Raw genomic sequence first — 23,912 nt, forward strand, 5'->3', positions numbered from 1 at the left:
ACCCTCCATCTTGACTACGCCAGGCAGAATGAGCAATTCTGAGCTCACACATACAGTGCCTCAGGGCTCGGACCATGAGGGACCCTGCGGGAGCCTCCGGGCAGCTGCCCAGAGCCCCTGCCAAGTAGATCAGGAGATCAAGGGTGAGAAAGGGCAGCCCTTCGCACACCCTCCAGCAGGTGCCCCCTGCCAGCCTCTCCTGGCACAGCCCCAGGCCCAGGCCACTCCGTGCCAGCTCCTCCTTGCAGAAGCACTCACGTTGCAGTGACGACAGCCTCCCTGCCCCGGCTTTCTCGGACTCCTGGCTGCTTAGTCCCTATTACGACACTCAGGATCCCCTCCCACCCGTCTCCCCTTGCCCTGCCACTGGGCAGTGTCCAGGCCCCTGGCTGAGGTAAAAGGGCATGTGACAGGGACACCAGGGGCAGGGAGAGCGAAGGTAGAGCTGCTCAGGATGGCGTCAGGAGCTCTTGGGGGTTGCACAGGACACGGAAGGAATTCTGCAAACATGCACTGCAGCCTCACACTGGAAAGCCCGTGGGAGTCTAGTGAGAGGAGGAAACGGTCCCGTTTAAGATGCCACTGCAGTGCCAGCCTGCTTCCCTTGACCAGTGCTAATCTGATTCTGTCATATTCAAAACATTAAACCAGACAACCCACTCGGACAGTGGCATTAGGCAAGCTCAGCTCCTGCAGCCACAGTCCCATCCTTGCTGTCCTCGTGCCACCCGCCTGTCCTGCTTCAGGCCTGAGATGGCAGGAGGATCTGAGTCAGGACCACGAGCAGAGTCCACAGAGGCTGGACCAATGCTGCTTGGGTCACTGGGGCCTAATGGGAGGCAGCAGGCAGGGAGGAAGGCAGGGGCTGCCCTGGGCAGATGGCCAGGCTGGGTGGCCTGAGGGCATGGGTCCCAACTCAGGAAGGAGCTCCAGCCAGGGCGGGGAAGAGAAACAGGCAAACATGATACCTCACCAGCCAGCAATCACCATGCAAGGCAAGTCAGAGCCTTGTCGCCAAGTCACCCAGACAATTCAGCATTCCCATTCTCTCGCTCTCTCTCTCTCTCTCTCTCTCTCTCTCTCTCACACACACACACACACACACACACACACACACACACACACACACCTTGATTCTCTGGCCTTTACTTCCCAAGGGGGTTATTATCTCTTTACACTTGGATTTGTAAGCCTAGTGGCCTATGGATAATTTTATCCTTTCACCTGCTGTTCACCTGACCATAAGGTAAATGAACTCACAACCAAATAGTTAAGCCTCTCATTGGTGGGGTTAACGGTTCCAAAACCACGGCATAATTTTTAAATTGTACTTTTCCTATTTGAAACAATTTTCCCACATCAATGGTCGATGGCCACATGCAAATGCCTGATGAAAATGTATAACCTAAGTTTAACCAAAGTCCACAATATTTGCCAGAAGTTGCTTTAGGGAAAAAAAGAATCAAATTCCTTTCCTTTGGCAAAAATTACCTATGGTCACATTATAAAATGATAACCAATCCACTATCAAATGAATTTATTTGATCCCATTTACAGTATTAAAGAATACAGGAGTCTCAAGTAATCAGTCTGATTTTTTTTTTAATTTCCAAAGTGTGATCATAGGAGTTTGCTAATCTTTGATAGCTCCTACTTTATTCCAAAGGGGGCTTGTGTGCCCACCTACCACCTAATGCTATTAATATCTGACCTTTGAAAATTAAAACTGACACTTACTGCACTACCCCATTATGGCAACATGGCCCATTACACCGACTTCAGATGAGACAGATGCTTACCTGCCCTCTGGCTAAAGACAGTCAGCTGTCACTGATGTGAGGAATGGCACGTGATCTGTGCCTGCTTCCCAGCCCACTGGGGCACTCGGGAAAAGAGGAAGATGACCTTCAGACGGAGGGGCAGCCTCCCCTTCAACAAGCTGCCCAAACCCTTTGCAAATGTCCGTCACTGAGATGGCTTTGGTTGGTCAAGAACAGATCCATGAGTACTCAATTCACAGCTTTAGCTGTGCCCTGGTTTTCACAGAAACCAACAGCACTACAGCTTGGGAAGGAGGACCCTCAAGACACCGGGGCTCGAGACAATTGCACAGACCTTAGCACTAGCCTTCTCTCTCTGTCTTTGTCGATGCCATGTAACGTATTTTCAGAGATGCTGCGATGAGTAATCTATTTGAACTCCAGACGTCTACTGTGCATACTGCCAAAAGTCCTACCAGCTTTCCTTTCAAGTGTATCTGTACAATTGACACTAAAATAATTCTTGCTCAAACACTTTCACCAAATCTCAGTGGCTTGAAGTAATTTTACCATACTGTAATCACGACACCGCCTTGTAATTATTGGCTTGTGAACGTCCACTCTCTCCCCACCCCCCTCCTCCACCTCCAGATGGTTGCTCCTGGAAAGCCCTCCGTGCGGCCTTATTATCCACTCCGTGCCTGGTACACAGAGAAACTTGATAACTTTGGTTGAATTGAGTGAATTTGAATTGAAGTTTCTGCGTCGGTCACTTCTTCCTTCTCAGGTTCCATGATAATCGCCATGACCCCCAAAATGTAAGTGATATGTAAGTGGTTATTCAACAAGGTTTACCAGGTACCTTGAAAATCCCTTCTGGGCTTCTATAACTGACTACCCCAGGCCAATGCGTTGTGAGAAACAAGCAGTCATGGTCAGGTATTTACAGAGCTGGCTCCTTCCACGTCCACCTCCCCAAAGGCAATTAAAAGCCCTGATTATTAGGATCTCTGAGGCCAATCTCACATTAGGATTAAATGAGTGTGTGGCGTGCTTCGCTCAGTGGCTAGATCATAGGAACAGTCTTTGAACACGTGCTCTCTGTGCCCACGTTCTAGTTAGCGTCTCCAGGAATGATAAACCCTGTAGAGGCAACCACTGGAGTAATGCCTTCCCCTCGGCTGACACCTACCCTGTCATCTGGGGCCAGTGACATTTAGTAGCAATCATCCAGACCCCCGGCCACAGTCTTTTTCCTGAAACCAACAAATGATGGCTCTGTTTTGTTTAATTTTACTTGTCTCTCTCACCCCCCATCCCCCACACCAAGCTACGGCTGTTAGATTAAAGCCAGACCAAAAAGTGGAAGACATCCTGTAGGCCCCAGGCAAGCAGAAGATCACTAGGCAACAATAAAGAGAAGATGTGTTCAGCCTTCTTCAAAGTTTACCATCCTTTTTATCAAGAAACAATAAAACACCCTCCTTCACATATCAATAAACTGAATCTTAACCTTCAGACATGCGAAAAAAGCCAGAAGAGGAGAGAAATGACAAATGGAACAGAGGCAGCCTGGAGCTTACGAAGAGGAAGAATGTGCTTGCGTGGAGGTGAGCTTCCCTGACACAGACAAGCAGTGCAACACCCCATGGAGCAGAGGAGGAAAAATAGCTAACAGTTTGCTCATTACATCACCCTCCCTCCCACCATAACTGAAGTCTCTGAGGATCCCTGACCAAGACCTTCCCCAACCGACAGAAGCCAATATTCTTTGCTGAGCAACTGCATGTGAACCAGGGTCCCAAAGCCTATCATTCTGGGGGAAACAGAAACTGGGAAGTTGAGGACCAGACCCTACCCCGTCGTGACCCCACCCAGAGGCAAATTCCCATTTTGGTGCATGCAGCCTCCAGCCACCAGCGGTCTCACCCTGTACAAAGGGTGACACGAGGGATTAACAAGTTGCCACAATAATACTCCAAGCACCTTGGAGACGCGCTGGAGTGAAATCGCAGGAGTTGGTTCGGTCAGGTAGGTAATCTCTTGAGTGCCAAGTAGGGTAGCGAAGCAAGATCACTGGCCATTGTCTGGTAGTTTTTTGTTGGTTTGTTTTCATTTGAGAAGCAAACTCCTCAAATCTATAATGCGATCAAAACTAACCGAGGCAATTCTGACCCACAGATATTGACCCTTTAAGGAACGCCTGCCATGTCCCCAGATAGTCCACAGGCCTCAAAAAGAAGAGCACCCATCCATCTATCCAGACCGAGCGGCTGACGGGCACCCAAACCCCCGTGCCTTCCGCAGGCCAGAGCCAAAGAAAGAAAGTCGGGTGTACTTACGCAGGGCGTGCCACTCATCCTGACGTATGGTCTTTGTGATGTTGAAAGTGAGGTTCCTGGGGATGGTGGCGGAGGAGTAGTGGTATTTGATGTACGTGCATCGTTCGATTTCTCCTGGCAAAGAGGGACAGGAAACCAAATATTAATGAGGCAGCAACCACGTGTGGGGGCAGTCTCTGCGATCCATTTTTCTGTCCTGGGAAAAGGGACTGGTTTTATATCGAGCCTGGTGACACCTACAGTTTATATAAGGCAGTACCTTTGACTTCAAAAGAGCGGGCAATAGCACTAAAATCAAACACCGTCGTTTAGGATAGAAAAACACATCTCTGGCATCCTTCAGAGGTGGGCAGGGCCACAGTGGAGGCTGATAGCCGCTTGCTAAGAAGGCAGTTCCTATGTTTGTTTAATCTTAAGAAAGTCAATGTTCAGGTCAAGGGAGGAAGTTTGACATGGAAAGACATGAACAGGTTTGTAGCCACGGAACCAACATAGAGCAGGCTGCAGCCATAATGACGTCATTTGTGCTTGTAGCACAGGCTGACTTGTGGCCTGCCGAGCTAACCCATCCCCCCAACCCCACCTCTGCACACAAAGCACTCAGATCAAGCTGGGTCTCTCAGAACCAGTCTCCTCTCGGGGAGAGGAGCCCCTTCACATACTCCACACCTGGTCCGATGGGACCTTTAGCGCTGAGTTGTTCTTAATCAATGCATGCTTTGTTCATCAAATTACCGAAATAGTCCTAGATCTTAGAGCCAAGGTTCGCAGAGTGCGGTTCTAGAGACCACAGCATCAGCATCCTGGGAACTTGCTAGAAATACAATTGCCCAGGTCTAACCTCAAGACCTACTGAATCAGAAACACGGAGGTTGAGCCTGCAGTCTCAAGTTCAGTAAGTCCTCCAGGTGATTCTGTCGCACACTTAAGTGTGAGAAGCACTGCCTTCAAGAGTCTAACGGAATCGCCAATGTATTAATTCATAAATCCACCATGTTTGCAAATTCCCACAGGAAGGCATGATTAGGAGTTCTTGCCTTGTCATTTTTGGTCCCTGCAGGCATTTCTGTTGACGCGTGCTTATCTGGGAGATATTAAAAGTCAGTTTCAGGGCATTGTGCAGAGTCGGGAAAGGAGTGATTTCTAAAGCTTGGGGGTTGGGGGGCTGTTAAAATTTGGTTTTGCACTTGAATGGATTTTGATGGTAATCCATTTTGCACTCCACTGATTTTCAATTTATAAGTGGTGGCACCTGACTGAATTGTTGGACCCCCTGGCTCCCTGTCAGCAGGGAACCTGGCAATTGGTGGAGTACAGTAATTTAGACAGCGCCTCTCCTGACACCAGTGCCTTACTGCAGATCACATCCGGACAACTGCCCAATGCCAGTTACCGGCAGGCACCCCTCCAATGGGACAGACGCTGTGCGAAGAGGCAAAGTTTGGGGAAAGCATAACGTACTCTTTTCCTTTTGTCTTTAATTTTTCAACTCCTCTGCCTCTGTCCCCTAAGCCTACGAAGGTCCTGAGTCTCTTGCATGCCCCCAGCGTGCCCCTGACCACATCCCACCCTGTCTTCCTTCTTCCCTAACTTAATCCCCCAACTACTTCTGGAAAAAGTAGTCAACCAAAAGCCTCCATGTCCTCAACACACACTCACACCTCAAACCCACACACTCCAGTTTCCATTGCGAGCATGACCTCCCATCCAGCCGACACCACCATAAACCCCACACTCATCTCCTCTTTGTGGGGCATCTCCTCCCCAACATCCAACTCTCACCAAATTCTACCCCAGAAATGTCCCTGGTACCCAGCCTCTTCTCTCTGCCCTCACTCCCTTTCTCTATAGTAGTTGCACAAATACAATGACCGACCTCAAAAGACAGCCACGTGTGCGGAGGACTTACTAGGTAGGAGAGCCTTGTCAGGGCTTCGGAGACCAGAGGTGTCCAAGTTCCCTCGTGTTATGGAGCACACAGACATGTGTACGGCACCCAGGACACACAGACAGATGCAGCTGCCCAGGCTCAGCCCAGCCTCCCTGAAGGCTGAGGAACCAACGTCCAACACACGGGACCCCATTCGTGTCCAGCACTTATCCCACTAGCAGGAACTGTGTTATGGATATTGTCCTATCTAATCCTTTATACAACCCAATCTGGTAGATGCTCTGATGACTGTCACCCCTAGTTTACAAATAACAAAATGGAGGCTCAAGAAGATTAAGCAACTTGCCCAAGGAAGTGGCAGGGACAGGATGAGAACCTAGAATTGTCTGATGGGAGTCTCCCTCCACGTGGCTGCCCTCCTCACTGCTGCTGGGAGTATGTTCCAGAAAGGAAAACGTGGTCTCTCTTGCACACAGGCTACCCCACGCCAGCTGCCTACTGCCCTCAGCCATCACACCCCCTAGGCTCCAGCCAGGTGGCTCTTCCCACCTCGCCCTGCTCTCACATCTGTGCACGACTGCCTTTCCTGCCTTTTTTCGCATGAAGCACATCTGCTTGTCCTAAGAGGACGCCCAATGGCAGCTCCTCACCAAAGCCTCCCTGCCGTCCCCAGCACCCAGCAGCAGGCGTTCACCCGGCCCCGCTCTCCTCCCCCCAGCGCGCTTGTCCTGCTGCGGCAAGCACAGCAATGGGCTGTGATTTATCTGTTTGCACGCCTCACTCACCCACTAGATTATGAGTTTCTCAAGGGCAGGGACTTGTCTTACCCATTCATCTTTATCTCCCTGGTTCCCAGCACGGAGTGAGCACCAATAACATGTGCTTTGAAGAAAGGAATGAATAATCTGAGGCATCCTTTGTAAGCCACCGCGGGCAAGGGGTCCAACTGCTTCGATCATGTGCCAGGGACTGAAATAACGGAGGCAAATGAGAATGTACTGAATGAAAGGATGGGACTGTTACGGAACTCGGTGAGTCAACAGCAAACACTTCTTCCCTGTCCGGACGATGTAAGGAGAGGTGTATCCATCACAGTGAGGTGGAAGGAATGGCAAACGTACAGAACAGCCCTCACTGCACCTTGTAAATGCAATCCAAGGGGTGAACAGAGAAATCTTTGGTTTCAAAAATAAAAAAAGAAGAAGAGAGACAAAAAAGGACAGAGGATTGTAACAAGAATACTATTAGCAGCCACCTTGGATGTGTACTTTTGAGCAGGTTGTGTCCTGCATGAGGACACCTCCCAGGGATGCCAGGGTCCTGAAATCCAGCTACTGCTCTGCTTGCCAAGCTGGCACCCGGGCGTGGGGGCATGCCTGCCAGAGGGGCTGCCTCAGTCTCATTTGCACAAAGGCATCATCCAAACTAGAAGCTGCCCTCCACTCAGTAACTTCAAGATCAAACAAAACACTGCTGGACGCAGCTACAGAGACCCGAACAAGATCCCACTGGTAACGGCCAGACTGGTGTCCATCACTCATGGCTGAGAAAAGTCCCCGACTTCTTGGCTAAGATCAGGTTCTCTCAGCCTCAAAACAAACTCAACCAAGGGTCCCAGGTCCCAGGTGGGCTGCAGCCAGTTCCCTTAGCGTCCCTCAGCCCCAGTCCACCCGGCCACTGGACACTCGGCGGCAAGAGCAAGGAGGTGATGGACAGACACGCACCTGGGGGGAGGCGGGCAGGCCAGGGAGCCTGATGGAGCCTATGCCACAGCCCAGCCCCAATGGAGGTCTCACTATTTGCTTTGCCTCAGGGATGCAGGTATCCTGCCTTGATAGCGATTACATTTGAAGGACTCAAATATTGCCTGAGAAGAAAATCAAAATGTCTACCCATGTGTCAGTAGGTCCTGTCAGGGTGCTGGGCTTTTGTAAATACAGGCACCATCTGGGCACCAAACCCGTGTGCCCAGAGTGTGTGTTTCCCAATACAAACAGGTTTTCCTGCTGCGAACGGCACAGAAGGGGCACCTGGAGGGCAGCGGTGCAGCCCAAGGCCTTACCCGGGAAGAAGACCAAACCTGTCTCTCCCGACTCGAGCATCCCAGCCCACAGTGAGCTTTCCCCTCAAGAAGCCTTGGGAGGAGGGGGAATGACTGGGGGTGAGGGACGCTTTCCACCTTCAGCCATGCTCAGCCTTCTGAGCTGGTGACTCTATCTGTATGTCAGGGTCCCAGACAGATACAATACCCAAATGAGTAACTGGGGAAAAGTTTCAAAAAGGGACGATTTACAAAGCTGAGCACCGGGTGTAAACAGACCAGCAGAAGGTGGTACAGGGACCAGGGGGAGCTGGCAACAGGAGTTGGCATAACCCAGAGCTGTCACCTGAACCTGGAGAGGGTGGCCGTACGGAGAGGTGATGTGGCCATTGGCAGGGGGTCACCGCCAACCTGTGGAGAGGTGGCAGGGCACAGGCACCCAACGTCTCCCTTCTCTCACCTTCATCTCTACCAGATCCCCCCAGCAGCTGAACCCACCTGGAAGCCAGAGGGAGGGCCAGCCTCCAGGAGCAGAGAGGAGATGCAGGCAGGAAGTGGATCCAAGGGGCAAACACAGGCATCCAGCCCGCCCCCCTTTCTTTTTCCTCTTCCTCTTATGTCTCCCTAAACACCTCATCCGTCTCTCTGTTTGTCCAGTGCTAGCACATTCCTCCTCCCCTCCACCTCTACCTCCACTTCCAATGTCTTCAGTGGCAAAGGGAGACCCAGGGACAAGAAATAAGCAGAGACTCTTCCCATCCTTTTTCTGTTTCAGATCTTTTAAGACCCTGACAACTCTATCAAGTACTAAGTATGGACCCTGCACACAGTAAGTGCTCAAGAAATATTAGTTATTATCGATTGCTGCCCAAAGACTACTTTCTCAAAGCGGGCAAAATCACAGGAATTCAGAAAAAAATGTTAGCAACCCATGTTTACGTCATGCTATAGACATACATCTATGTCGACAGAGCATACATTTTCATACACAGTAATGCCAGAGGCTGGAAGAACCTGAGCTCAGATGGGCACTGCACAGACGATGAAACAGAGACCGACGGGGAGTGGCAGCGATACTGCACAAACGCTAAGGTCTGGATTCTGACACACTTACAATAATACCAGCAGGCAGTTTCCTCTCACGTGCATCAGCTATCAGTAACAATGGTTTCCTAAGTGCGTGTGCAGGAGTCCATTACTCTAGAGTCATGACTATTAAGGAGGAACCTTCCCAGGCAGATGGTTTCAGAGGCAGCGCTGGGACCCACGCCCATGCCATCTATTATAAAATTCCCTTCCCTACACAGGTGCCGTAGTACTTTAAATGCTTCCATTAGAGAGTCATTCCTTCAGGTCAGATATTGTTCTCTTCGGCACCCATTTTTAAAACTCTTTGAAGTAAGTCTGAAGGGGTAGCAAAGTCACCGATACCTCGGTGTCAGTGAGACTCTGCAATCCCCTTCCTCTAGACCAAAGGGACCGTCAGGGGCAGAGGGCCCCTGGGGAAAAGAGAAGGGCGGGCAGGGTCTGGACAGCACAAGAGGGAGGTGGAGGGTGTCCTCCAAAGCCAAACCCACACCGATTCCTGGGGCTGAGCAGAGCGGGCCAGAGGAAGAAGCAGAACAAGGGAACTCCCTCCATCCCTCACTTTAAAAGTGGAGTGACCAGTGCAGCCACTATGGAAAACAATATGGGGGTTCCTCAAAAAATTCAACTATGAAGGATTACACGAGAGAGAACATGGTTTACACATTTGAAAACAGAGCGGACGGTAATAAGTAAAAGGAATTGGTCCAGCTTAACCCTGAGGTGACTCTGAAGGGTGACATGTGCCCATGGGGCTCAGGAGCCTCCAAGGAGGCTTCTTTCTCAGCTGCCCCACACCCTCCGTGTTCTTTTCTCCTCTTGATACTAGAGCATCCTAGAGACACAGGGATGGATGACTGGCCCACTTCTGAGAGTCGCATGTTCCTTCCATCCCGAAGCTTCTGGCAATGCCTCCCTGCAGCTGCTCTTCCCACAGCACCAACAGCAAAAGCTCAGACGCCTGGGTCTGTCCCACTGACTGTCCCACTGTGCCGGACACTCATAGTTTATCCCCTGTCATCCTCACAACAGCCCCAGGAGGTAAATATTGTAGTAACAGCCCTGTTTGACTGAAGAAAGAAAGAGTTTAGACAGATGAGGGCCCTGCCCAGAGCCACGTGGCAGCGAGGAGAAAAGCCAGTGTCTTCTGGTGTGAGCTCGGGGTTTCAGACACCACGGCTGTGATGACTCACTGCCTGGCTGAACATTTACTGGGAACAAGGACTATTTTGCAGCGCCGATGCTTTGTATTGGATAGATCTCGATACTTCCATCGATACAGGAAGAAATAAAGGGAGGGAGGGAGGGAGGGAGGGGCGTCCTCCCGTCCTGTCTGCAGCTGCTCTTCCCACAGCACCAACGGCAAAAGCTCGGACGCCTGGGTCTGTCCCACTGACTGGCCCTGGCCGCAGCCAGCTACGGCATCGCTGTGGTCACCTCACCCTGACGTCTGTCTCGCCCACTGGGCTGAGAGTTCTTAGTCATCTTTCTAGCCTGAGGCCTGTGCTCTGTGCTTAATAAATGGAGAGATTAAGCAGAAAGCCGAGGAACATAGAAAAAAATTGAAAAGCAACATTTTTTTTTAAAGAGATGAAACCAGTTAAAGCTTTACATCTTGGACTTTGTCTCCTCTTTAAAGGGCTTTTTCTCAAGAAAAGAAAAAAGCTAAAATTACATCTTAGCAGAAAGAGGAAGTAGGGAGACTTTCTTTTTAGCAAATTGGGAAAGCCAGTTATCAGATTTCTCCACGTTATTAATCTTGAATTCTTCAACTGGCCTAAAGAATAGGGGCAAAGGAAGACAGGAATTTAGGGGGTTTGAGTTTGGACATTAGAAGCAAAACCATGTCCCTGATGAAAAGAGGAAGGATGGAAACCAGGAATGTTCCAGGGGTCAAGGAGGGCAGACAGGGCCGGGGGTTCTCACAACCCCGCCCCCAAACCTCTGTCCCCAAGTGGGGCAGGACAGGGACGGGAATAGGGAGGGCACACCAACGACCAGCAACGTTGATGAGAGCTCTTGCTATTTAAGAAGCAACTCTTCACAAAAGCTTATTTCAAGAATCCTCCCCACCCTGCCTCCCCCCATGTCTCCTCTTTAGCACCTTCTGCTCCTTCCAGCTGCTTTGAGCCAAAGGATTTGCAAGGCTTATAGCTGCTGCAGGCCCAGCCAGAAACAGTGTTTTATTTTCTTCATACTGAGCAAAAGTGTTACCTACGTTTTTATTTTTAATGCTTTCAAATGCTTCCCATTTTGTATGCTTTGTTTTTTGGTGCTTGTGGTTTCGGCATGGCCTTTTAATGTTGTTTTGTGTGCAGTGCATAGACGGAATCCTAAATATTTAATTTCTTTCCACCGGATGTTACAGCATATTTGTGTTGAGGGGGGGCCCTCCAGATTCACAGACATACAATTTCATTCTTAGGAACTCACCCACCCCACCACCACATTTCTGACCCCTCGTACCATCCCCAAGCACCTCTGCTGGCTACTACTGTCACACAGCTGTTTGTAGATTAATCACATCTCAGTAGTAGAAGCTTTGAGATAGGGGAGACTGTGTTTTCCATCTTTGTACTCCCGATGACCAAAACGGTGCTTTGAGTATCATTCTTCATTTTAATAATAGCTTATGCTCACTGAATGCTTTCGAAGTGTTAGGTACTGTACAAAGTACTTTATTACGTATTATCTCACTTAATCCTAAAAGTTTGGTCCTGTTATTATGCCCATTCCACAGATGAGGATGTAGAGGCTCCAAGAGGCTAGAGACCCACCTAACACACTCCCAAGCACCACACTACACTGCACTTGTGAAGAGAAACTGGAAAAAATCAAGCTCTTCGCAAAGACAGAGACCCTCCAAGGTTTTCTATCTGCAACAAATAAAGCAAAACTCTTCTATCTGTAGGCATTTCCAGAATCTAGGCTGTGCTGCTCTTATCAGAGGAAAACAGAAGGTTTGCTTCCATCGCCTGCCTAATGAGCAGGAGTGAGGACGGCGCCTTGTGGCACTGGAGGACACCTTAGAGTGTCTACTGCCCCCGCATCTGACTAAGAGTCGCTGCCACATCCTTGTCCCCACCCCAGGACAGGCCACTTACCAGCAGGAGGCCTTGGGCAAGTTACTCAACCTCTCCGAGCCTCATTTCGTCATCTGCAAAATGCATATAATAACAGTACTCACCTTATAAGCCTGCTGAGGAATTAGTGAGCTAACCCAAGGAAAACGTGCTCCCGGGTAAACGTTCGATGAACGCTCACGTCACGTATCTGGGACACACCTCCCGCTCCCTCCTGTGTCACAGCCCATAAATAGGTAAAGACAGTACTCACACACACCCCTCGCCTCTCTTCTTTTCTTGCAGGGACCTGAAGACTTCCAGGTTCCACACCCACAGTCACAAAACCCAGCACAACACTGGTCACCCCCTCCAGCTTTACGCTACGTGTCATAATCTCTCCCAGTGCGACAATGACCACAAGTGTTCCCTCTTACAGTCAGGCCTGTAAAGCCTGCAGGACCACGAGCTCACCTGTCTGTGGGCACAGCCTGGTCACACAGAGGGGACAACGCCCTGAGTATTTCCCTCCAGTGAAGCTCTGACGCCACCACATGCTCAGGCTGCTGTGTTTTGTTTTATGGTTGTTGTTTTGTATTTTGGTTTGTTGCCTCCTGCAGGATCTCCTATTTGTTCCAACCCCCAAAGACCGTGATCCTGTCATTCCACAAATTAGCCACCAGTCCCATGCACCCCATCAGTGGCCATCCCGGTTCTCCTCCAAGTCAGGACTGAAACCCCTCAACAGCATCCAAAGGAGAACTCTGCGCGCACACGCGCGCGCGCACACACTCCCTCCCTTGTGACCAGAAATCAAACCACTGAGAGAGAGCTCTTTGGGTGGGTCCGCTCAGCATGCTGTGAATTCTCCTCCCCGATCTGCCAGCCCCAGGCCCACTTCCCCACCTCCTCCACCTGCCTGCACTGTTCACGCCAACAACCCATGTAGGAACCATACCCAAAACGGGAACGAGGTCAGCCTGGCACGGCTCGTTCGGTGTCTCAGCATCACAGCCTCCTTGCTGAGCGCTCACCCTCCACCCGGTTCAGAAGCCCTGTGGACAGCTGCCCAGAACTCCCTCTTGCCAGGCTGTTCATCCGTGTTCAGAATCCCAAGGGTGTCCTCTATCAAAACTCTGGACACCCCTCCCCTACCTCCAGGCTCACAGAACCTGGATGCCACAGCTCCCCCCGACCATCAGGTCTCCCCTCAAAAACAGGACAAAGAACCTCCCAGGTTCCTCCCTGTCCTGGGTATCACCTGTGGTCAGTGCTCCAAGTAAGAAATACAACTGAGGCCTCATCGCGGGGTGAGCACCACGCACCCTCATTATAACCAATGTTGACTTTCCCCAATTACCCCCCAAAGCACGGCTCGCGCTCTTCTGACCCTCACGACCAGGGTTCTTCCATTATTTCCTCAAGTGATTGATTCTTCCTTGATGCATTATTGCAGCATCTAGCAATCTTCTGTGCTAAGAGACACCTCATCGTTTGTGGGAGTTATGAACTTTGTACGCTAATTTCCTCATTCCTGGATTCCAAATGCCTTGTCCCCTTTCCAGAGTCCTTTAGCATGTTTCAAACAAGACACTTTTAAATGTCCTTACATAGTAACTTCCTCAGGAAAAAGGAACTAAAGAATGAGGTGTACGCATGCTTTCCCACTCCGCCCACCTTTCCTGTAAGGGTTTGGCTGTCTTTTCCCCAATTTGCTCGTGTATTTCCCAGCTTGAAATAGACTGTTTGAGAAAGAATGAGATGGTGAGGTACGGCTTTAAATGACCGTTTGGGGTGTCGTAAATAATCTGCTCCCTTATTCCCATCACATGTCTAACTACCTTCTAGAAAGTTCTGAGCCCTGACCTGCCACCGCCCTCACCGTGCCCCCCCGCCCCCACCCCACTACACAGACACCTACTGCAAGAGTCTGTGGCTCCGCCAGGCACAGTTTCAGCTGGCAGAGGCATCATCAATCTCCAGGCTCTGACAGACAAACGAGGCGAGAAGGAGACCAAATCTGGGTTTTCACTGGAAAACAATGAGCTCATGCTTTCTCTCTAGGGACCCAGGAAGTGGAGACAGATCTTGAGATGGGCAGACAGTGATGGAAACAGGCAGGAGTGATGAAGAATGGGAAGGAAAGAGGGAGGAAGCCAGTCTGGCACTTTTTTAATGTCACTTTTGATAAGAATCCCCGGCTCTCAGGCCAGTGGGAAGCATCCCTGTTCTTTAAATTAAGAATCCAGCATGAGGCAATTGTCTGTCCTAAAAGGGAGGGACAGTGCAAAGATACACAGAGTCAGAAATTCTTCATTCCTGCTCCTTTAGAGGAAAGAGACATGATCGTTCATAAGTCACCAGAATTGCAGACGCCAAGGCAAAGATGACACTACCTTTGTCTATCACAGCCCCTCACAGACGGGGTTCAACATGGCAGCGGGGCAAACACTTGAGATAGTGGTTGCAATTGAGGGTCTTCCACCCACAGGTGTACATCTCCATAAGGCCAAGGCCAGCCATTTTCTATAGGCTGAACAGATAAACATGAGAGAACGCAGACAGCTGCCCAGATGTTTTCAAATAGCTGACTGAATGCTTGGTTTCAGCTAGGAAAAGAAAGACAAATCCAAAGTACTGTGTTTTCTACTTTTCATTTGAAAAAGGAGTTATATAATGCTGATTTTCCTTTTTACCAGTTAATTCAGAGAGAGAGAGAGGAAAGATTGGGAGAAACTGGGTTGTATGTGAGAAACCAAACCCAGATAATTGATTAATTATTTTATTCTTCAATCTGTTGTATGCCTTAGCTAAAAACTGAATGGAAACTAAAGCTCACACAAAGGAAGTAGGAAGCCCAAACAGATTGTTCTTAGGTTTTGGTTTTTTTTAATACCTCTACTCACTATTTCTTCTTTAAGTTACATGGCTTGGCTAGATTCGAGATGTTAATTAAGTGTTAACTTACCCTGAGTCCCTAGTGGAAATGAAATTCAAAACCAGATATGAAAATATGAATAGGGAATTATTCACTCCTGCCTGCTGTGTCCAGATACTGGGCAGGGGTTGGGGCATGGGCCCGGGGTCAGATGCTGGCTTTGAGACGCTGAGTGTGTGATTCCGGCCGAATTCATAAAGCCCCCAGGCCTCACTGTCTTCACTTTAAAGGGACGTGGTATGTATATCTACCCCCTTAGGGAGCTATGAGAATTCAGTGAATGAATGTAGGTAAGGCACTTAGCATCTGGCACACTGCAAGCTCTCCATAATTATTACTGTCATTATGTCCTCAGCCACACCATATCACCATATAGGACTAGGTTCGTTATATGTGTCAGACGCCAGGCGAGTCCTTTGAAGACATGCAGCGAGCGTGTATCTGGCACGGTTGAACAAAAGGAACAGGGATCCTGGGAGACACACCCCCTCCTTCCTGTCTCGTGCCTTCTCGCCCATGGCTCGAGCATCTCCCTCCAACCCCAGCTCAGGGCAGGTCCACATAGTCTCCAACCTGCTACATCTGACCACCTTGTTCCTTCCTGCCTCCAGGCCGAGACCACCACCCTCCATTTCCAGCCCCTCTGACACTCGTTACACCAGGGAGTTTCTTCAACACACCGCCCCCCACCGTCTGTAAGACCCTCACAGACACATAAGCAGAAGCATCGCTATAATTGCACAGCACTGAGGGTAGTATGACCACCCCCACCCAGGAGAACAGTGATTTAGGACAAACCTTTGACCTGTGAGGATGACACCTGGCAGTTGAACAAGTGTCCCTACCTTAACCTGTTGAAGCACTGGTCCCAGCCAAGATGGAATTTCTTGTGTTTTAACTTTCTGGAAATGTTGCGCCACATTCCACCTCCCAATCAAGATAGCAAAACCTAACAGAGTCGAATAGCGTCGAGGTAAAAGCAAGGGGCAAAGAAGCTCTCAGCGCGGTTGTTGGGAGTATAAATTATTACAAACACTTGACAGAATCAAGTCAGCTGGAAATGTACATGCCCTGAGGCCCAAAATCACACGCCATAGACAAACGCCTACGTGAGAGCCTGAGGAGAAATGTACAAGGAGGTTCAAGAATTGCTCACAAAAATTAGTGAAAACCTGAAGTCCATCAATTAGGAACTAGAAAAATAAATTGTGGTTAGATTACCCAACAGTTTAAATAGCTGAACTAGAGCTGTTCATATCAATAGAAACAGAGAGAGAGAGAGAGAGAGAGAGAGAGAGAGAGAGAGAGAGAGCTCAAACTATGTTGAGTGAAAACAAAACTGTAGATTTATACCTACAGTCTCTTTGCACTTTTCAGGTCTAGGTATTTTTCCTCCACAAAATAAGATTCCCTTGGAAAATACAATCACTCCGTAATAAAATCAAAGCCACATTATCCCAGTTCTAATGGTGGGAGAACCTCCAAGGGGCCCTGGCTCACCTCCCACTGATTTTCCCCTGGGAGCGTCTCACTGACAGACCACCTGTGAGCCCCACCTCACCGCTACTCCGCACACACAGGTGTCAGCCCTACAGGAGATGGATGCCGAGTGGGACAAACAGGACAGAAACACAGGAAAACGCACAGGAACACAGGATATGGTGACTGCTACACAGTGCCAGGGGAGGAGAGGTCACAGATGGCTTAGGACATCAGGGAAGGCTGATGGAGGAAGGAGAACCACGTTCCTCAGCTTGGAGGAACACAGAGTATGAGAAAGGGGTAGCCTGGGGCCAGTCCCCATACAAGGATTCTGCAGCCAACTCAACAGGACACGGACTACTCTAGAGTCGGAGCTGGTGGGATCCCACACGGGGACATTTGGGCTGGTGGCAGAGCACTGAGGGGAGAACTCAGGCGGGGGCTGTCGTGGTTGTCTAGGACCAGAGTGGGGCCTGAGGACGGCAGGCGGCATGGACAGAGAGGACACTTACGGAGCCCTTTTGGTCTACACTGGCTTCCTGGGCGCTTGGATTTGATCTGCTCCTTGCAGGCAATGGCACAGCGTCATTCTCCCTGCTTACTGGGTGGGCACATCTGCTGCAACTGAGTCCAACAGCTGCTCCAACTTTCCGAGCACAGGAGCAGAAGAGTGGTGAGTGGGATGCCCTCTGGAAGCCCGGCCATCCAGACTGAGTGAGCGGAGAGGGCAAATCGTCCTAGCAGAGTGTCCCACTCCCGGAAAGGCTGCCTAAGCGAAGTGAACGTTCCTCTGGGCCCCCTTCCGCTTTGCATCCTGGGTGTCCCTGAAATCAGCAGCCAGCACAGAGGCAGAACGGATACGAGCCAGAGCTATCTCTCACCTAGTTCCACAAGGCCTCTGGGAGCCCCTCCGTTGCCTACAATGAAACAGAGTTGGTGCAGCAGGCTAGCAAGCAGGCTTTCTTAGGGGGTCGGGAGCCAGAAAGCAGAACCAAGGGCAGAACCACTGCAAGGAAGGGCTGGAGGCCAGGGACCCCAGGGCACAGCCCAGTCCTCAGAGGGACAGGGATTGAGGGCAGAGCGGAGTTGGAATGGTCAAAGAAGGGCACAGCAGCCAACATTGGAGAAATTTCCATTCACTTACATTTTCCCTGCTTATAGAAAACACATTAAGATTTTTAAAAGAAAAAGAAACATCAAACAGTAAGATGCTACTCCCCGGAGAGTTAGTCCTCCCAAAAGCACATCGCAGATTTGTTTTTGGAACAGAGAGGGACCCTAGGGAGCCTGGTGCTTGAGGGTGGGTATGTGGAGTCTGAACTACGGAGACAGATACTGAAATAAACACCTGAAAACAAAAACTGCTAACTGGAGGGTCCAAATTCTCTCCTACCTCCGGTCCAAGTCACAGCAGCCCCCGTCAGCTGCCAGGCTGTCTGTCTCGGTGTTTCCTTCAGCTGGACCAGCCTCTCCCATCCCTCCTGCCCTGGGTAATGTGCCCATGGCTCCCCCTCCACTTCCTGACAGTCTGTCTCTAACTGCCCTCATGTCTCAGCTGATCTCCATCCCTCCCTGCTGCCACTCCGCCCTCCACGGGCTACCTGACACCTCTTTCCTCCGCATGTCCCTCTGCCTCCCCCGACCTAAGGAGCCCTGACTCTCCCTGCTGCCTCGTTGGTGGGCAATATGCTGTGATAGAAGAACTGGGATCCACCCGTTCAGAAAATCCAGGGTCAACCCCAACACACGGAAATTCTACTATACAGTAGGTATCAGTCTGCTCAGGCGGCCATAACAAAATGCCACAGACTGGGTGACTTACACAACAGACTTTTCTCCCAATCTGGAGACTACAAGTCCAAGATGAAGATGCCAGGCTGGTTTCAGGCAGGCCCTCCTCCTGGCTGCCTTCTTGCTATGCCCTCACATGGCCTGTCCTCTGTGGCACACAGAGAGGGACCTCTGACGTCCTCCCTTCTTCTTATAAGGACACTAGTTCTATCCAGCGAGGGCCCCCTCTTTGTGACCTCATTCAACCTCAACTACCTCCTAACAATTTTGTCTCCAAATACAGTCACACTGCAGATAAGGGCTTCAACGTGTGATTTTGGGGTTGACACCATTCAGTCCATAGCACAGTACTAATGGCATCTCAGATCAGTAGGGAAAAGATAATTTATTCCATAAAAGGTGTTCAGAAAACTGGGTAACCTTCCGGGGAAAAAAAATAAATTGAAGGCAGGCTTTGCATCTTAAACCAGGATAAATTCTAAACAGGTCAAATATTTGTTTGGAAAAAAGAGTTAAGTCACAAAAAAATAGAAGAAACCATGAGAGAACCTTTTTAGAGGCTTTAGAGGAAGAAAGCCTTTATCACTATGATGCAAAGTCCATAAAATAAAATACCAATAAATTTGACGAAGTGAAAATACAAATTTTCTACATATAGCAAAACTCACTGTAAGGAAAATCAAAAGATAAACCAAGGGAAATATTTGCAACTCATATCACAGACAAAGGGCTAATTTCCCTTATACGTACATAAAAAGCACCTACACGTTAAAAAGAAAAAGACCAACAACCCAATTTAAAAATGAGCAAAGGATACAAATAAACAGATCATGAAAATACAAATGTATCTTAAACACATGCAAAGATGCTCAAAAGCACTCAAACTAAGAGAATTGCAAATGAAATCTACACTGAGACGCCATTTTCAACTCCCATTCTGGCAGAGTTCCAGCAGCTTGCCAATACACGGTGAGGTGATGAGGTGTGGGCAGCCAAGACACTCATAGGCTGCTGTTGGGTGTAAATTTCGTAAATTTGCACCATCTCACTGGAGGCCAATTCATCAATATTTCTTAAAGTTACAAAGGCTTGATTTGACCCAGAAATTCCACTTGTAGTGATTTATCTGAGAGACACAGCCTCACAGGTGTGAAACGACATACATACAGGGTTATTCACTGCCACTTTGCTTATAAGAGCAACCTAAATTTCCATCAGTGGGCAACTGGTTCCATAACTTACGGTATAGTCAACACGATGGAAAGAAATACAGCATTCTTTAAAAAGACAGAACTCTTTATAAACAGATATGGAAAGGCTTATGGGATGAATTGAGTGAAAAGGAACAAGGAGCAGAACAGCATGTGATATAGACCACGTTTATGTGAGAAGGGGGAAAAGTTGATATAGATATATAGGTATACGCTTGCACATACCGAAAACATCTCTGGAAGGAAGCTAGTAATATTGGTTGTCTATGCAAGAAGAATTGGGAGGTAAGGAAAATAATAGGGGGAAAATGTTCCTCGTATATTCTTTTACACTTTTAAAATGTTGAACCATGTGAATGTATTGCCAATGCAAAAAAAAAGAGTCAATCTTCATGCTAAAAACAAAACAACGTACAGTTGCCCAAGATGGTTTCGAGGCAGGCACTTCCGGTCTCTGGGTCGCAGAGTCTGATCCCCGCCCTTCTGACTTCCTCAGGACAGCTTCACAACACTCAGCACCCTCGGTGGACACCATTCTGTTCCCAGCACTCAGAACCCTCCTCTCCCCACAATTTGGGACACCCCTCACTAAACCCCAAAAGCAGTGCTGAGCCTTCCTGGAGAGACTCTAGAATGGCTGACCCAGCCAGTGAGTGGACTGCTGGCCCCTGGGGCCCAGGCTCAGCAGAGGCCAGCACTTCATTCCCACCACTAACTGGGCCCTGAGCTCGCATAGCGGTCCTGCCTTACCCTCCCAGACTAGGGCTTGACTGTGACGGCCACTGAGATCACCAGTGCCTCCAGCTGAGGCCTTTACCCTCCCCTTGCCAGGATGGATGGCTGCATTCCTGGCCCTGGATGAACCTCCTGTGTACTGACCCAGCAATGCCTGGCCTGCCCCAAAGTTCCGGTTGCCCGGCCTGTCTGCACCCAGGGTGTCCTACTGGTGGCCCAGGGTGGCCCATTTGTTCCTGGCTCCAGCATGACCTGGAAGGGCTTCCTCACCTCGTGTTAGTCGCTGCCCCCTGGTGTCCCCTCCCACTGCTTAGGAGAGCTCTGCCTTCACTTGCGTGCAGCTCGCGGCCAACCCCTCGGAGCTTTGCTCAGAAAACAGCTCTTCACGTCTTGCCCTTGGCTGTATTCTAGTACATTGTAGTGAGGGATTCTCTTGTCATTGATGTTCACTCCAGGTGCTGTTAAAACAGCTCAGAAAACCTCTTGTGAAGTCCTTGGCAAGCTGAGGCATCATCACTGTTAGAAGATGAAACACCACTTTGGTGTGGACCTTCAGACGTATTCTGGCTCCACCATTCTCTCCCCCAAAGGATACGGCGACCTCCTTGGTTTGGGCTTCAGAACCCTTGTCAATTCATTCAACATCAGGCCAGATGGCCCTGGACTTCCTCAGGTGGCAGGATTCAGGGACACCTTCCAGCTCGGTATTACCAACAAACGACTTTGGCTGTTTCCTGGGTTTCCCAGATTTGGACAAGTACGTGACCTTGATCCTCTCTCGGCTTATCTTCAACCCACAGCACATCCCAGACTTTCAAAACAGCCTGTGATTTTTGTGTGTCCTCTTGTGTGAGTACCTCAAGGTCACCATCACCAGCACAGAGCAATCAGCTCTCAAATGACTATCTTAATGGATGTTGTTTGCAGCTTATCCTAACTAGAATGTAAGCTTATTTCTTTTTTATCTCCCCATAACACCTAGGGAAGCACAATGCTTTGCATACAGATGGGTGACGTATGAGGGGAAAAGAGACGCAAGACTGGAAGTCTTCCACTTACTCACTGTACAAGTCTCTCAAGTTCTCCCTGACTCGATTTCCTCAGGTGGAAAATGAAACCTACTTCACAGGGCTATTGTGAAGATCTAATGCGTTCAAGTTTGCGAAGGTGCAGCTGTGGCCACTGCACATAACACAGGACCTATACAAATTAATGTACTGAGAGTCATTCAATAAACATCTTATCAAAGAAGTATTTCTAGAAGATACGGGCTCTAGGCTACCCAAGTGAGCTTCTGACACTCCCACGTGCCAAGTCCTCTGCGACCCTTTAAAGATGCTGCGGAGGCAAGAGCCCTGATGAGAGGACAGCCCATGTCACTGGCAGCTCCTGGTGAGGCCATTCACTGTCCAGTGGAATCCAGAGAACCATCTTAATGACAGCGCCCATAGTCCCATCTCCTGGAGACCAGAGAAATACTGCCTCGGAAGCCTGCCCCACCCAAACTCCCGGATAAGAGAATGTGCTTCGCCAGCTGTCTTGACAGTTACACAGCCACACATTAAACCCCGTGACCCTCCACCCCCACTTGAGACTGGGCCAGCACTGGGCACCAGCCTCTCATGACAAGGGCCCAGCGTAAGATGCTAAACTTGGCCGATCAAACCCTCCCTCACATGATGCCAGAATATTGAAAGAAAGTAGCTGAAGTCGAAAGGGTTTCATCGGGTTAAGTTGGTACCAAGGAAAATAAACAGATTGAGTAAAATAAGCAAAGTGAAATGCCAGTTAGAGTTATCCGGAGACAAGGACAGAGATGGTTGGAAAGAGATGAGGAGGGAGAAGCAGAGGCCCCGAGAGGGAGGGCAGGATCTGGGGCTGCCCCAGGCCCTCGGTTTCCCCAGGTACAATGCTGTCAGGTGCATCCTCCCAGGGAAGCCCCACTACTTCAGAAGCTTTGCAGGTTCCTTCATGTCAAACCAGCCTGACTAGAAAACTCCTGGCACCTAAAAAGAGCTCCAACTTCCCAAATGCAGCTCCCTCTCTGGACCCCGGCTGTTGGCACCACCCTCTCAGTTCCTGGCACCTACCCGGACCCTCAAGGACAGCTCTGGTTTCCTGTGACCTTGACTCTTGGACATGAGCTGAACCTGTCACCCTAAACTCACTGATAATGGGTCTCTCTCCATCCCAAATACTGTTTTTTGTTTCTTGCGGTATCAAGTCACAGTGGGCAGGAAAGAAAACCAAGTTATTACAGATCTAAAAGGTTTCGAGAAATAGAAGTTTCAAAGAGAAAAAATTCTCAGAAGAAGCTGACCAAGGACCAAAGTCCACATTAATGTCATAATTAAGAGCATCTATGGAGCCCTGCTCTGTGCAGGGCTGTGAACGAGGTGCCAAACATCACCCCAGAAAAGCACTGAGAGTACCACCGAAACAGCCTAAGCCACCACTGCCTGGGGCGTGAGACATGTCTGGGCACGTCTGGAGGGTCAGCAGGGCAGCTGCCACTCCAAGCACGAGAGGCGTTGACTGGAATTCAAAAGATCTGCAGTCTACTTTCAGGAGTACCTGTCCCTACCCTTCTCTGGGCCTTCCAGAAGCTTATTTGCACCAGGCACCAATGAGACTGCTGGGAAAACATACATCCTGAGGGAAGGGTCACTGTGAGAAACGCTGGTCCAAGGACAGTGGGGCAGAGCGAGCGGAAGACGATTCCGAATGCAGCAGATGTATTGGCCTGGAGTCCTCAGGCTCCAGGGATTCGTGCCAGAGCCCTAAGAAGGCAGGTTTAACCAAGTAAACGAAAGGGCCAAATGCCAACAGTCCCTGTAAGACGTTGCCCCACACGCAAGGCAGCACAGATTGGAAACCCACAGAACTGAGGGAGCGATCGTCCCCTCTCTAATGAAATGACAGCCAAGTGCTAGGCGCCTGGGAGGCCTGTGTACACCAGCAAGCTGGCCCAGCCTGCGTCTGGAGAGACTGGGAGAGCAGAGACTCCCACCCATCAGATGAGGGGAGCGGCAGGAGAGCCGGAGAAGTCATAGGGCAGGTGGCACTGGCAGAGAGGACAGGGTCTTGACACGTTCTGAAGAAAACCTCAGAGCCCTCCAGGTAGCCAAGAGGCCAGAACACTTGGAAATATACATGAGACAGCCCTGTGGACTTCCTGAATCCACTGGGAGGAATTTGAGGGTCCCTAAAGAACAACAGTGGGGGGTTGGGGAGACAGCGAAAATCAGCACAAACTAATCCATGCTTAAAACCTAAACAAAGACAATAAAGCAGCTGCAGATCTAGCACTCGTTCCAATCAGGTAAATTCAGTCAACAAACACTGCGCAACTGTGCAAGATGAGGGAGGAAACGAGCCCTCCAGAATCTCACTCTACAATCTGTGCCCCAACGAAACCGCCATTCTCACTAGTAACAGTTAATAGTCTGTGCTCTTCTGCAGTAGGCCCTGCGAGGGAGACGAACCACCTCCCCCACCCCTCAAAAAACATCCATGAAGAATGTCTCTCCTTTGGTAAAAACGCTCTGAGTGAAGGAAAGAGTTTACAAGAAG

At 49.7% G+C, this 23,912-nt stretch overlaps 1 protein-coding gene across 1 annotated transcript in view; it reads right to left on the reverse strand.

The window, feature by feature from the left end:
• The window catches only part of TMEM178B (transmembrane protein 178B), a 323,639-nt gene that overhangs the window by 217,172 nt on the left and 82,555 nt on the right, over positions 1-23,912 (reverse strand). Inside the window, exon 2 of the mRNA XM_019749862.2 lies at positions 4,103-4,216. Within this exon, the coding sequence (XP_019605421.1) occupies positions 4,103-4,216 (114 nt within the window). The remainder of the gene's footprint in view (positions 1-4,102; positions 4,217-23,912) is intronic.

This window comes from Rhinolophus sinicus, linkage group LG11, assembly GCF_036562045.2.
Source record: "Rhinolophus sinicus isolate RSC01 linkage group LG11, ASM3656204v1, whole genome shotgun sequence".
NCBI classification, from domain to species: Eukaryota; Metazoa; Chordata; class Mammalia; order Chiroptera; family Rhinolophidae; genus Rhinolophus; species Rhinolophus sinicus.